This window comes from Helicoverpa armigera, chromosome 11 (genome assembly GCF_030705265.1).
Source record: "Helicoverpa armigera isolate CAAS_96S chromosome 11, ASM3070526v1, whole genome shotgun sequence".
Lineage (NCBI taxonomy): Eukaryota > Metazoa > Arthropoda > Insecta > Lepidoptera > Noctuidae > Helicoverpa > Helicoverpa armigera.
This window is the reverse complement of record NC_087130.1, coordinates 12035271-12049739: the sequence shown is the minus strand read 5'-3', so window position 1 is coordinate 12049739 and position 14469 is coordinate 12035271. Positions and strand designations below refer to the sequence as shown.

The window sequence follows — 14469 nt, the reverse complement described above, 5'->3', positions numbered from 1 at the left end:
AAAATGTTTAAAAAATATAGCATACTCTTTAATTCTTTTTTACACCTTCATACGAAAAAATGCTTTAAAGTTGTTCAGGCGCTGTTATGAAAACATCGTTCATAGGACTATTTATGGACTATTTTATTCAATTATTTTTGTTTGAAGGGTATACCTCACAGTTGGTCCCATAATCATCAGGTCAAGATCTGATGATAGAAACCCTGAGAAATCCAGGGCAACTTTTTAAAGTTGCAGGCAAGCGGGATAAAAACTTAACTATAAGGTGTATGTCTTATAACAGTATGCAATAGTGAAGGTTTGGAGCTGACCTGATGATGGAGACGAAAGAAGGTCGAGGGAATTCGACCTGAATTTCCAACGTCAGATCCTGACCTGATGATTATGGGCCACCTGTGAGGTTTACCCTATCAAACAAAAATAATTTAATAAAATAATCCTGAATGAACTATGAATGATGTTTTCATAACAGCGCCAGAACAATTTTAAAGCGCATTTTTTTCGTATGAAGGTGTAAAAAAAATTAAAGAGTATGCCATATTTTTTAAACATTTTTATCTTTTTTGAGATACGTCACATTGTTATAGGACGTGGGGAAATTTTGTATGGATTGTGATCCGTCTTCTTTCAACCAAATCCGTCCAGCCATTTTAGCGTGAAAGAATAACAAATATACATCCATACATTCTCACAAACTTTCACATTTATAATATTAGTAGGATGTGTAACGATGTACTACTGTGAAAAAATGTGCTTGTAAGACTTCCTCGCAGAAGTCCTCCTTAACTTAGGCAAGCCCCAATACTGGCGGTAACTCTTTGGTGAACTCGAGAAAAATATCCCATTTTGCACCAACTATGGACACCCTATCGTTGTCGTCATGAGTAGAAAGATTTTTTATTGGTCTTTGATGTTCCTGACAATTGTTTGATCTCCATGGGTACTTCACTAGATAATTCTAGCTTCTGTGACATTTTCTACTTCTTGTCAATGTCATTGTCAACATCAACTTTATTAAATAACATCAATCAAAAAATACCATCAAACAAAAATCACAGCGAATCTCTTAAGTTTCTGACTTTATGTGTTCTCGATTTCGTTTAAGTATAGATTGCACAAAAATATATATTGCAGCAATTTGGAGAACTTGCTTTCACCTATTGAACCTAAGTTTCAAATATAATAATATGGATTAAGAACGTCATAATTTAAAACCTAGCAGTAGTCAGCAGAACAAAACTTTAGTTTCTTTATTAAAATTGGGGACTAATAAAAGTAAGATGAACGAAAATGACCAGAAGGCTTGTTGTAAATCTGGTGAGTCGTATTTAAAGACTGGTAGTAAGTGTAACTATTGATTGTTAAAGCATATGAAATGTTCCCAAACTTTTACTTTTGTTCATAAGAAGGTCAGAAGCTTTTTAGTTTCTGACCGTGTTACAACACCAAGAAGTATTTCCGCACTGGCTAGCACAACATTAAAATGTTCTAGATACCAAAGAACATTGTAGATTGTTTTTCTGTACTAATTAATTAAAAAGAAATTTTGTTTGTTAGTTTGTACCCAATTCAATAATGCGCTAAAAACACTGAACTGATTTGAAAATTATTTTACTTTTAGGAAACTAGTCTTTCTCCAATTAATAAAGGCTGCATTTTGACCAGATATCTATAGGAAGAAGTTGAAACTGTAGAGAAATAGCTAGTTTTTATCAATATTGGGTTTAGGCTGCTGGACCACACCTATGCTTATATTTTGTTGTAATTTGTTTTCTTTTACAGAGTTGGATTGTGCAGTTTGTTTACAAAATGTAATCATCCAACACAATTACCTTGTGGACATGTTTTTGTTTCCTCTGTGTAAAGGTAAACTTTGCTTGTAGATACTAAATATTGCTAAAGCCTGTGCATACCAGTTATTACATATTTATTCAGGCATCAAGGCCGGTATCAATCTATGTATACAATGCTATTATATCTATAACATTTTTAAACATAGGTACTATAAATATATAACAAATATTCTTAAACTAATGCACACCAAAACACGTAGGTACCTATGTGTATTTATGTAACAAATTCTGAATTGATATAAATCTTTTTTTACTGTGATTATTACCTTTGTTTTTTTGCATTCTTCATTTCTTATTCATTTACATTTTAATAAATTAAAAAAAATGAAAATAAAGATTTGTGGATTTGGCATTGCATGCTTTATAACAAAATATTAAAATAACTTTCTGGTACCGTTTGTTTCAGGGTATTGCCTTTCAAAGCAAAAGTGTGCAATGTGTCGAGCTGTCATTCCTCCCAATTATCTGGATAATCCAATATTACTGGGAACAGTCTCTGATGAAGAAGTTAATATTAATTCTTCTCAAGATGAACATCAGTGGTTCTATGAGGGTAGAAACGGTGGGCATTTTTATGACTGAGTAAAAGTATTAAAATACTTTTACTTTATTAAAATCTTTACTTCAGTCATCTTGATTTAAATTTCCCCTCCCCATTAAGCGTACGCTATCCTTAGGCGTGCGAGTAACGCGGGCCCAAACGCACGTCGCGAGCGCGCTTCGTGAACGTTGCGTTTTGCTACCCAGCGGCATGTGTGAAGAGTGCTCTCGTCGCGTCGTTGCTCTCGTCGCGTCTTGCCTCTTCGCTCGCTATCCCCGCCGCCCGCTACTGTTAAACGCCAAAGTGCGCGCCGCACATGCCGCAGGACAGCAAAACGCGACGATCACGCAGCGCGCAAGCGGCGCACTATGGGCGATAAATTTCGCTCGCCTTTCGTAGGAATTTTTGAAAAATGAAGTTTGTTTTCGGTATATTTTGAGTATGTAGGATTGTTGGGGACATCAAAGCATACACTAATTAATGGATCTAGGCATTTTAAAAATATATACACGAAGATAAGAGGGTTTGTTCATTTTCAATGTATGGAATTGGAATTTCTTTTCCTCATAAAACCTTTTCTTTCCGTTACGTAAGATTGAAACTTTCAGGGGTTGTTTTTCAGACCTTATATAGTAAAGGCATATAATCAATAATCTTGTTCCCGAACGGTCCCGCCTTAAAGTTATGGGCTAAATAAAAATGCCTATTTTGATGATTTTTATCCGTCATCTTTAGGTACTTAAATGACAGTTATTTATTTTTGTGCATCTTATCAAATTACATAGTACAATAATTATTTACTTTTGACCTTAAATACCCCCACTCCACGAGAAATAGGTACAGGAATACCTCCATTATTCTATTGGTTGCTGTTTTGTCATCATGCGTTGATTTCAAGTTATTTTTACTAAAATTGTCGGCAAAATCAGTACTGATCTACTGACTGAGTGCCACAGGTGTTCCGTATTACAGATTCCATAGAACACATTCACCTAAAGTGCATTTCCTAGAATACCTTGATTTTAAAGTACTCACATGAACGGCCCTATTGTTAAATAATTCCATATCTGGTCTTTCCAGGAAAACAATAACACCAAACAAAGGATCAGGTAGCGCAAAATAGTCATAAATAACGACTGTACTAATGACCCTTTATTGAACCATAGTTCATTGTTATAATACAGTTGTAAAAACGCAAGTGTCTCGTCTAATTAGTGATAATCTCTTTTTTTAAGTTCACTGCCTTCAGGTATTTTATTATTATTCTGTCGAAATGAATGTGTATAAATACGGACAGGATTTTTTCAAATCACTTATCATTACCGATTTGTATCGTAACGTTCTAATCTAGTGAAATTATTGTGCTCATTATGGAAGGACTTACCTCAAATCTTGATATATTTATATTCATGCGACAAAATAGTTTTGATTCTAATGTTCTATATCAGGAAGTATCTGTGAACGCTTTGCATTCAGAAAAAACAAGATCACGTTGAAAAGATTTTGTTCTACGTTTACAAGTAATCTCAAGAAAACTCATCACTGCTCAAATAACAGGTGTAGATGCAGATCTGATAAGCAGCTTTGGAGTAATTCTCCAGGTGATCTCATGCGGAGAATTTGTTGACGTTGAAAGTTCAGAGCCTACTGTCACGCAACTGCAAGAAAGTTTATCGAGCTTTATTCTTGGTACTACATGCCTTCAAGTGTTCATAAATTGCTCATCCATGGTGCCGACATTATAGAGCACAACAACTTTATCCCAATTGGTAAATTATCCGAAGAAGCCTCTGAAGCGCCAACAAAGACTTTAAGCATTTTCGGTGTTTCCGCTCAAGAAAGATTAGTAGAGTAGCTACAAATGAAGACATCATTCATAATCTCTTGGTTTCGTCTGATCCCTACATTTCTAGTATTAGACCTAAAATAAGGCAACTTAAATACCAACCTCTTTTAGAAGAAGCTAAATTATTGTTGTCATTAACTTCCAGTGAAAATAAAGAAAATTTTGAATTTGTGAATGTTGAAGGCTGCCCTGATCATGAATAATTTATTTTTTCTTTTTATGGACTATTTAAATTTTATTTTTTAGTCATTTTGCTAATATTTACTTTTTTAAGTCTTATAATAGTTTGTTTCTTGAAATAATATACATAACATTTATATACTTATATTCATATATTCTTTCCTAATTTATACACATTCATTTCGACAGAATAATAATAAAATACCTGAAGGCAGTGAACTTAAAAAAAGAGATTATCACTAATTAGACGAGACACTTACGTTTTTTACAACTGTATTATAACAATGAATTATGGTTCAATAAAGGGTCATTAGTACAGTCGTTATTTATGACTATTTTTGCGCTACCTGATCCTTTGTTTGGTGTTATTGTTTTCCTGGAAAGACCAGATATGGAATTATTTAACAATAGGGCCGTTCATGTGAGTACTTTAAAATCAAGGTATTCTAGGAAATGCACTTTAGGTGAATGTGTTCTATGGAATCTGTAATACGGAACACCTGTGGCACTCAGTCAGTAGATCAGTACTGATATTTGCCGACAATTTTAGTAAAAATAACTTGAAATCAACGCATTGATGACAAACAGCAACCAATAGAATAATGGAGGTATTCCTGTACCTATTTCTCGGAGTGGGGGTATTTAAGGTCAAAAGTAAATAATTATTGTACTATGTACTTGATAAGATGCACAAAAATAAATAACTGTCATTTAAGTACCTAAAGATGACGGATAAAAATCATCAAAATAGGCATTTTATTTAGCCCATAACTTTAAGGCGGACCGTTCGGGAACAAGATTATTGATTATATGCCTTTACTAAGGTCTGAAAAACAACCCCTGAAAGTTTCAATCTTACGTAACGGAAAGAAAAGGTTTTATGAGGAAAAGAAATTCCAATTCCATACATTGAAAATGAACAAACCCTCTTATCTTCGTGTATATATTTTAAAATGCCTAGATCCATTAATTAGTGTATGCTTTGATGTCCCCAACAATCCTACATACTCAAAATATACCGAAAACAAACTTCATTTTCAAAAATTCCTACGAAAGGCGAGCAAATTTACCGCCCAGTGTGCGGCGCCCGCGCTACTCACACGCCCGAGGATCGCGCACGCCTAATGTGGGGAGTCCTTCTACAGTTTAAAGTACATAATCTAGTGGTGTATGTAATATTTAATAATGCAGACTCTGTTTTCCTTTTGGTATAATACATTAGCGAATTTTAGTGGCTAATGCCTACTCAAATGGACTTCAGTCTCTCTATCACCAAGCTGTTTTTCCTTTGGCCCCATAACAACACTGAAAACTAGAATAAAAATAAAACATTTTAGGGGGCTCCCATACAACAAACGTGTTTTGTGTTACTTTTATAGATAATAGTACGGAACCCTTCATGTACAAGTCCGATTCGCACTTTGCCGGCTTTTCAAATTTACCTATTTTTATAGGATGGTGGAAATATGACGAGCGAAGTAACCTTGAATTAGAAAGCGCTTTTAATGGTGGCGACCCTGACTGTACACTGCTCTTAGCTGGAACTTTGTACATCATAGATTTTCAAAGCATGACACAAGTCAGACGAAGTGATCAAACAAGACGGCGTCGAGTGCGACGAGATACGCCAATGTTTCCTTCCAAAGGTATGTATGAACCTTAACTATGTGTTTGTGTATATATAAAAGAAAGTCGTGTCAGTTACACATTTTATAACTCAAGAACGGCTGAACAGTTTAAATTGAAAATTAGAGGGGAGATAGCTTAGACCCGGGAAACAATCGTATCACGACGCGGGTGAAACCGCGGGCGGAAGCTAGTTCTATATATAAATTAATACGCAGAGGTCTCGGGTTCGATTCCTGGAACGGGCTGGAATCGGTATGTGAGTTAATGACACTCCCATGGTGCACTCGAGGACCGGGACTTAGGCAGCGGATTTCTTAATTTTATACTAATATTTTTGTACTTGGTCATGTCTTGAAAATATGCTGCGCCGACCCCAAATAAAATTGGGATAAGGGCAGGAGGGTGATGATGATTTTTGTACTTGGTCACATTGAAATATGTACTTTTATGGAGGACTGGAAACGACCCTATTGACAGTTATGTCCCCCGCACACCATCGTGGTCCATGGGACTATCACTAACGAGCTTGCCAGCTTACTGAACTATGGGACCAACTAGAAGAAACCGATTATTAGAAGATGCAGACACGCATACAAACACACACATCCAGACAGTCACTCAACAGTACACACACCACACATGCACCCCACACACACACACACACACACACATATTAAATTATGTTGTTCTAGTTAAGGTTTTAAGTTCTAGAATTTAGTTTTTGTGAACGAATCGTAGAGCTTAGGGCCTACAGCACAGGGAATTCTAGTTTAGGATGTAGAGCGTGACCAATATTTATTCAATACTACTAGCAATAAACGATTTTTTCATTTTCGGCGGAGTAGTTCTCACGGGACGTGGGTGAAACCACTGCCGGAAGCTAAACCAATTATTCATCGATTTTTTTTTTTTCAGGAATAGCAGGAATAAAGACTGATGAGACAAATATAAGGCAAGTCAAAACTGAAGATGAAGAATCTGATGTTGTACATATTCCCACTGTGGAAGAAATTATTGAAATTAGTGATGATGAAATTAATACTTCCATTAACACACTGCCCATTCACCCTGAAGATGTAACTAACATAGTGGATAGAATAAGGTAAAAAGTTCTATAATATTAATTTATGTTTGAAATGTATGTATGACACCCGTTAATTTAATTAGACAAGAATTAATAAAACACTTTTTTCAGCTCATTAAATCTCCAACAGCCAAATAGTTCCCGCGATATCACCGACGAAGATACCTGATTGTAAAGCATATTATTTACTTACATTATTTTGTCATTTCAATATGTCTATGTTTTATTATTGTATTTTAATACACTAAATAATATTTATTGTTATTGGAATGTTTTTTTTATTCGTGCGAATTCGGTCTTGAAAAATATTGCACTATGCGATTGATTTCTGGGTCGCGTGATAGGCGCCACATGTAGTTCTTTTAAGGCGAGGAAGTGGTCAACAATAATTCCATAACCGGCACGCGCATCTAAGGCGCTGTGGGGGTCGGAGCGTCTGAGCGGGGCGAGGATAACAATCGCGCAGCTTATAACTAAAAGTCAGCGACAAATGGTTTGTAATTTTATTATTTAGAAATGATAATTTGATAAAAATCCTACTACAATTTTAAAGAGTATGTATATTGGCTATGCGAAAGCGAGTAGCGGCGACAATAACGACGCAGCGCACAAACGGCAGAAATTGAAACAAATGCGGATGTTTCAAACCAGTTTTTATCATTATATTCATTTTACAGTAAAACTATTGAATAAATTGCACTTAAATAATGTCAACAACACTAGTTTAATCTTTTTATTTATATTCGCAAAGAAAATTATAATGTTTACATGGTTCTTATTTGACAGCTTCCGCAATGTTAAACGCTACGCGTCGCCACCGCGCACACATAGCCAATAATACTCAACTACTAAAAGTTAAGAGGCTTTAATCGTCCCGTTTGCCCATAATATGTGAATCTTTAAAAGAGGTATGTTTGATATATTTTTCTCGTTATAAAGTACTAATCATGTTTCTACAACTAACAATAAGGTTTATATCATGAACTTTCAGGTAAACAAGTTGTATTGATCCGTTTTGTATTTACTGAGAAAAATTGACATCCTTGGCGCCAAAAATTCAATTCGTCCCTTAAATGAGCGATTCAAATGTATTAGGCCGATTTGGAAGTTGGCCTTATATCTCATCGTCATAATTTTTAGGCTGTGACCAGCGCAAACCTCCACTGGCAAACGCGACCCCGAATTTACACATACTAACAGCGCCTGTGCGTGCCTGTTGGTGAGCGCCAAGGCATTTAATATCCAACTTAATTTGTGTGGGTGGTTATACCACTACCAGTAGGTCGCAGCAAAGCATCGTCAGTTTTTCAGCGTGGTACACCACAGCCAGGTGATTGGCAATTCAAGACAATGTTGTTTGTACGAACGCGAGACACGAGCGGTGAACGTGAACACGAACGTGCATACCATACGATAACTATGTAATATATACGAGTATGGTATTACTACTAGTTTCTGCCCGCGATGTTCGTACGTATTCAACGCGATTTTAGGTAAATGTAAATTAAACTCACAGAAAACTATTGTAGAATTGAACATTTAATCCCCAGCTTATAAAATATTACACAAAGTAATCTGGAATGAAGTTGAATTACGCAAGTAATCAGGAATTAAGACATTATTAATTAATTTACTTTCACTTATCTAATTGAATTAAGTAAAAAATACCATGGATTTACTTGTCCCTTACTTTGATAAGATCATTTAGATCTAGTGCTACACATATTTCCTTGGAGTCAGTACGTGGATTCCGGTCCAGTATTTCAGTGATAGGGTAATAATTGTCCCTATTATCAACATTCCACCCAGAGTACTGTAAAAAATTTTAAATTAAAATTAAAATATGGAGGTTTAATTAAAAGTATTATGCATGCACTTTTGGTTTCTTTTGCATTAATTCATTGTTAACAAATGTATGGCTATGACTATATAAGAAGATACATTCACACGAAAGAACTGATACTCACCACACATGTGCATTTGTGCAAAATTTTACCGTTGGATTCCATTGGAATAAATTTTTGCAGAAGGGCTTTTCCATCTATTTTCCACAAATTCAGTTCATCCAATCTAGAGGTTACAGTATCCCCTGACCATTTGACATCAGATTTTAGCAATACAAAGTTCCCAGACTGTGAACAATAAACAAATAAAATGTGAGCTGGAAGAAATCTTAGATAATATAAAATTGTTGCTTTGTTCCTGACAAACAAAGCTCAGACAGAATTTTTACAACTCAAATGAACCAAGACACATGTAACTTGTCTGCATGAATAGTCAAAAAATTCAAAATCACTCACATGGAAATGCTTTGGTACATCTTTAGACTGACTTGAGTCAGACTTATTTCCGTCTGACCCATTTTTCTCATCATCTGAGCCCTCTTCTTCATCAAGTTCTCCTTCTTCATCTTCTGCTTCTTCGTCTTCCTCCCCTTCGCCTTCACTTTCCTCGGACGAAGAATTTTTGCGTTTCTTTTTAGTATTGTTCATGGATGCCTTGGATGTCCGCTTACGAGTTCCACGTCCAGGTTGTTCATTCTGGTGAAAAACAATAGTAGTAGTTGTAGTAAACAAACATAATCATTTGCCTAGCTATTTCCTAACTATATTGGGGTTGGCTTCAAGTCTAGCTGGATATAGGTGTATTACAAGAAGCGACTGCGTATCTGACCTCCTCCACACAGAAACACACCCAGGCAACACGCCCTAAAAACTTTGCATTACACAAACATAATTCATCTCACGATAACTTTATGTGACCTATACTAATAACTAATGAGACCTACATGTAAGCTGGAGGTAATGATATATACATGTTCAGGTTTTGATGTCATTTCATTAAATACAAAAATATATGACTATCAGAAATGATTTGATAGCAAATGAATATAGCTGGTAATGAAAAAGTTTGACAATGGCAATTATTGTTTAGTTTATTCTTTTCTGATAAACAGGATATGGCATTATGATGCTATCAAAATATTCATTGAAACATCTTCAAGAGTCTCAAACATCTCCATTTCAGTTATATGTAATCTACCTCATTATGCCAAAAATCACACTCTGACACTAATACAGATACTAGTTATGTCCGTAAATCTTAGAGGAAATGTTTTTACTTAATTAAAGTAGTTTAAAATACAACACGAACGAAAGAAAGACAATGTTATTTATTTCAACTGTCAAACATACACACTTATGTGTCGGATACCTATGCCTTTTGCAAACATTGTCTGACCAGTAATATCGTGGACTTAGATGTCATATAGGGCTACTTGAAAGCCGTGAAATGCAACAATTGAATTTATCCTACGAAGAAGTAACAAATAGTTTATTCGGAACTTGCACTTATCGGTACATAGTGAAACAGACCGTCTAGCTAACATAACCTAACATTTGTCTGGATTTGTTTTCAGTAACTTTTATCAAAATCCATTTAATACGAAGAAAACAGTAGCTGATAGAGCGTCAATTATAAAGAAATATAAAGAATTTAAGTGCAGTCAGCAAACCTACACTATCGGCGTCCGGTGTCCAATCTTCCCAGAGTCTTGAAATTCTGGTTCCGCTGCTGGTTCAGAACCATCAGAATCTTCATCATTCTTCTTTACTGATTTTTCCGCATGCTTGTTGCAATTATACAAATAGGAATTACAGAAATTCAGACCCACGCCAATAAACGCCAAACCCGAACGTAAACCACAGATAACTTGAGATCTTTTTCAAAGACGCTGTCGCTCATTCCAGGCGTCTGACGGCTTTAGTTCCACTTAGGAATTTTGGCGCTACTGCAGCAAATAAGCCTTTTAATATCTGTAGTTGCCTGTAACAGCCGAAAAACGAGCTAAATGAAGTAGGTCGGCTGTCCCTTTTTAATAGGGCGTCTATAAGAGACAGCTATGTGAGACAATTTAAATTTACTAAGATTATTTAACTCTCAATTACAGGTTTGAGACCCGTAACACATCTCTATGGCTACGCGATCGCAGTGCCAGAACTCCCTAGATGGAACTAAAACCACAAATTCGACTATCACATCTGTAGTTTTCAAAACATAGCAAGAGTATCACAGAGTTTCGTAGAGGCTTGATTAGAGGCGCTAGTAGGTAGTCAACTAGTCAGAGTCAGTGTTGCAAATAAATATGGAAAAGCTGGAAGCCGCAAGGTCGTGGCCCAGCTGTAAGGCGGTCCCTCGACCACACAATATAATTGCGCAATGTTAAGATGTGGATTTCACAACAAGTTTTGCATAAAACTGTTACCGCACTGGCCAGCAGAATCAAACAATAAGCGCAAAAAGTGCATTGAATATCCGGTTAAAATTTATTATATTCGAAACTCCTTGGCAACTTAATAGCTTGACCTACGAGATGTTTGAAACTCCAAAAACGCGACTGTACTTTTTACATAATAGTATACAGCGCTTTCACACTGGTGGATTATCCGCTCAGCGCCGATGGAATTCTTGATCCCATTGCGTGTCACGCAGCCTTTCAATACTACTGTGATTCAATTAGTTGATTTTTGTTTCTTTTAATTACTTTACCGAAAACTATACGGGTTTATTTAGTACACAGTTTGCCTGCTCTACCTTACCAAACATTTTTGAACATGTTCCGGTTAGGTGCCTATTTTATCCTTTCGAGCGTGACTGACGGATTAATCTTGTTTTCTACATATACTATTACTTAAAAAAAAAAGTTTTTATTTTTGTTCTGAATAATAGTTATCAAACACATTTAAAAAAAACCTGAAAGGTAACAGTGATTTTTTGCCATAAATCTTAAAACAGCTGCTCTCCTATATAAAATTACCTTTTTTATGATAGTGACGATTTTGGATTGAAGGTGCGATTTTTTGGTACTTCGTAACCAGATTTGTGTCATAAGTATGTTACGGCTTTAGGAATATAAGTTGCCAACTTAAAAAGAGAGAAATGCTTTGTATTCTTTGTATAATGCTTGTCATATCAGCTGATTGCGTCATTGCTTCATAGTCATATAACTCAAAACAAAAACAAGTCGCAGTAGATATCAGATCCGACTTTTGGTGATAGTTTTGAAAATTGTGGAGTGCGCAACACCTCAACATGAAATTCCAATATAAAGAAGAACATTCTTTTGAGAAGAGAAAGACCGAAGGCGAAAAAATTCGCAGGAAGTATCCTGATCGTGTTCCGGTAATTGTCGAGAAAGCCCCGAAGGCTAGACTCGGAGACCTCGACAAAAAGAAATACTTGGTGCCATCCGATTTAACAGTTGGACAATTCTATTTCCTGATCAGAAAACGCATACATCTACGACCTGAAGATGCTTTGTTCTTTTTTGTCAACAATGTTATTCCTCCAACATCGGCTACAATGGGGTCCTCTACCAGGAACATCATGATGAAGATTTCTTCCTCTATATAGCATTTTCTGATGAGAATGTATATGGATATTAATTTTATATTACGATATTTTCATTATTTTAATTATACTGTGTTGATTTATCTGACCATATGGTGAAACTTAATTTTAAGGTTTAGCTTAATAATGATGTATTATGTTATAATGGTGATTAATATAATTATTAGCACTTTCACATTGTGTTATGATAATATTACAAACCACTTTATGGAGAAAATATTGCAATGTTTCTAATTCTTTGTTTGGTTTAGGCATGTAATTATTCCTGTATCAAAACAATAAACATAAATAAATATAACGTGTTTCTTGTCAGATACGCCATCACAAGGTTATTTAGCAAATTATTATGTAAATCAACTTGTCACATTATTATACCTACACGCACCTGGGTTTTGTTTAGTTGGATGTTTGATTTCTTTGTTCTCATTAAAATTTACATAGATATAAATATCAAGATATCTTACAAGTGACTTGAATATACTGAATCGCCAACAGTTCTAAGCAAATATTTACACGAAAAAGTGCGGAATAGATAGGTAACACAGTAGATTTTGTAGTTCCAGAGTGGTGTGCAGACATTGATTTTTTGGAGTGGAATGTCATCATGAAATTGATACGTAGCATTTTTCAAAATTCATCCTTTCTTTTCGTCGCTCGTCTGTACCTATATAATAGTACATTGGAAAACAAGATAGCTATGTTATTGTGTTCATTGCATTCTGATTGGAAAACCTTTACTTAGATATATCTATCTAACAACGTCATTTTAGTATTATTATTTTAATTTCTAGGTATATATAACCATAACAGCATATATTTACATGTTTGTAGTATAAATGATGCTTCGCACAGCCATTGCTTCGCCATTATGCAGGTAGGAACCTATTATAAACAACGTACCTAATAATTAAATATTACTTACCTACTTACCTAGTGATTTCTAATTTAGTCAGTTTATTTTGACTAACCCAATTAGTTATCTACCCGCTGAAAAACCGTGAGTATTTGTGATAGACACTTAATAGGTAGGTACTTCAAGTGTAGGTATTTAATGGAAGTTTTAGCAGCAGAATAATAATGTACGGTGCCTAACAATCTACCTACTTTCGCTCTGACATATCGCGATCTTCACTTGACTAAATAACATTTATCTTGTTTTTTTTTTCGATTGTTCATTCTATGACTATGAATCATCTTGCATTTGCATAAGTTATGAATTAGCTGTTTTCCGGCGGTTTCACCCTCGTCCTGTGGGAACTCTGCCCGTTTCCGGATAAAATATAAAATACCGTAATCGTAGACAGGATGTATGAATCATAAGTATACAACGCAATACCTACCTCAGACCTAATTATGAAATGATGATGAAATTGACGAAATAGGGAGCGAAAAAATAATTATTATGATTAGCTCATAAAATCAAAGAAACCTTTTATTTATTTTCTTCTACTAGTAAGTTTTTCTGGCAATTCTAATATTTTTTTGGCGGGTTCCTTCGCGTTTCGGGATACAGGGTGTTACAAAGTACCAGTAAAGACGAAAGGGGTTAAGTGAGTCCTTTCAAATAGTGAATTAACCATTATATATCTAAAACGTGAAGTTTTACTTACCGCAAAATAAATAATTTAATGAAAATGTGTTTCGTAGATGTGCAAGCATTTGCTTATTAAAATCATAGAATGCAGGTAAAGAGAATTGTGCAGTTGGTGGAACGAAAGTGGATAAAGTAAGAATGAGTTTATCTAACTTCTCTAAGTAGGAAGTTAGAATTTGGCACCGGTAACACAGGGCTGTCATGGCAGGAGCATGTTTTAGAATGGAATAAGGATTATGACGGGAGGAAAATGTTGAGCATGTAGAACACGGACCCAAGAAACGATAGATCATCATCATCCTCCTGCCCTTATCCCAATTTTATTTGGGATCG

The 14469-nt window shown here is 35.3% G+C and overlaps 3 protein-coding genes across 3 annotated transcripts; 2 read left to right on the top strand and 1 right to left on the bottom strand.

Annotated features, from left to right (window-relative positions):
• The first annotated feature begins 1056 nt into the window (after positions 1–1056).
• On the top strand, positions 1057–7403 carry LOC135117506 (E3 ubiquitin-protein ligase RNF146-B-like). Its single transcript, XM_064036883.1, has 6 exons — positions 1057–1317; positions 1783–1866; positions 2260–2415; positions 5875–6066; positions 6965–7151; positions 7245–7403. Exons 1-6 carry the CDS (start codon positions 1281–1283, stop codon positions 7300–7302), a joined length of 714 nt encoding a protein of 237 aa, XP_063892953.1. The 5' UTR covers positions 1057–1280; the 3' UTR covers positions 7303–7403.
• Positions 7404–8654: 1251 nt separating this feature from the next.
• LOC110370197 (heat shock cognate protein HSP 90-beta) lies at positions 8655–11102 on the bottom strand. The gene is given in 6 exon segments (XM_064036958.1): positions 8655–8946; positions 9101–9265; positions 9434–9673; positions 10652–10677; positions 10680–10844; positions 11081–11102. Coding segments are annotated over 6 exon segments (756 nt in total). The 3' UTR covers positions 8655–8808.
• A 1020-nt stretch (positions 11103–12122) lies between these two features.
• LOC135117507 (gamma-aminobutyric acid receptor-associated protein-like) lies at positions 12123–12840 on the top strand. The gene is given in 2 exon segments (XM_064036884.1): positions 12123–12498; positions 12501–12840. Coding segments are annotated over 2 exon segments (351 nt in total). The 5' UTR covers positions 12123–12224; the 3' UTR covers positions 12578–12840.
• The last annotated feature ends 1629 nt before the right edge of the window (positions 12841–14469 follow it).

What these genes read in the sequence shown, in the direction of transcription:
- LOC135117506 (XM_064036883.1), top strand. Translation starts at nt 1,281, where the DNA reads ATGAACGAAAATGACCAGAAGGCTTGTTGTAAATCTG. An exon ending in GTTCTATGAGGGTAGAAACG is followed by an intron (nt 2,416 to 5,874) that starts GTGGGCATTTTT and finishes CTATTTTTATAG; the next exon opens with GATGGTGGAAATATGACGAG. An exon ending in AACATAGTGGATAGAATAAG is followed by an intron (nt 7,152 to 7,244) that starts GTAAAAAGTTCT and finishes CACTTTTTTCAG; the next exon opens with CTCATTAAATCTCCAACAGC.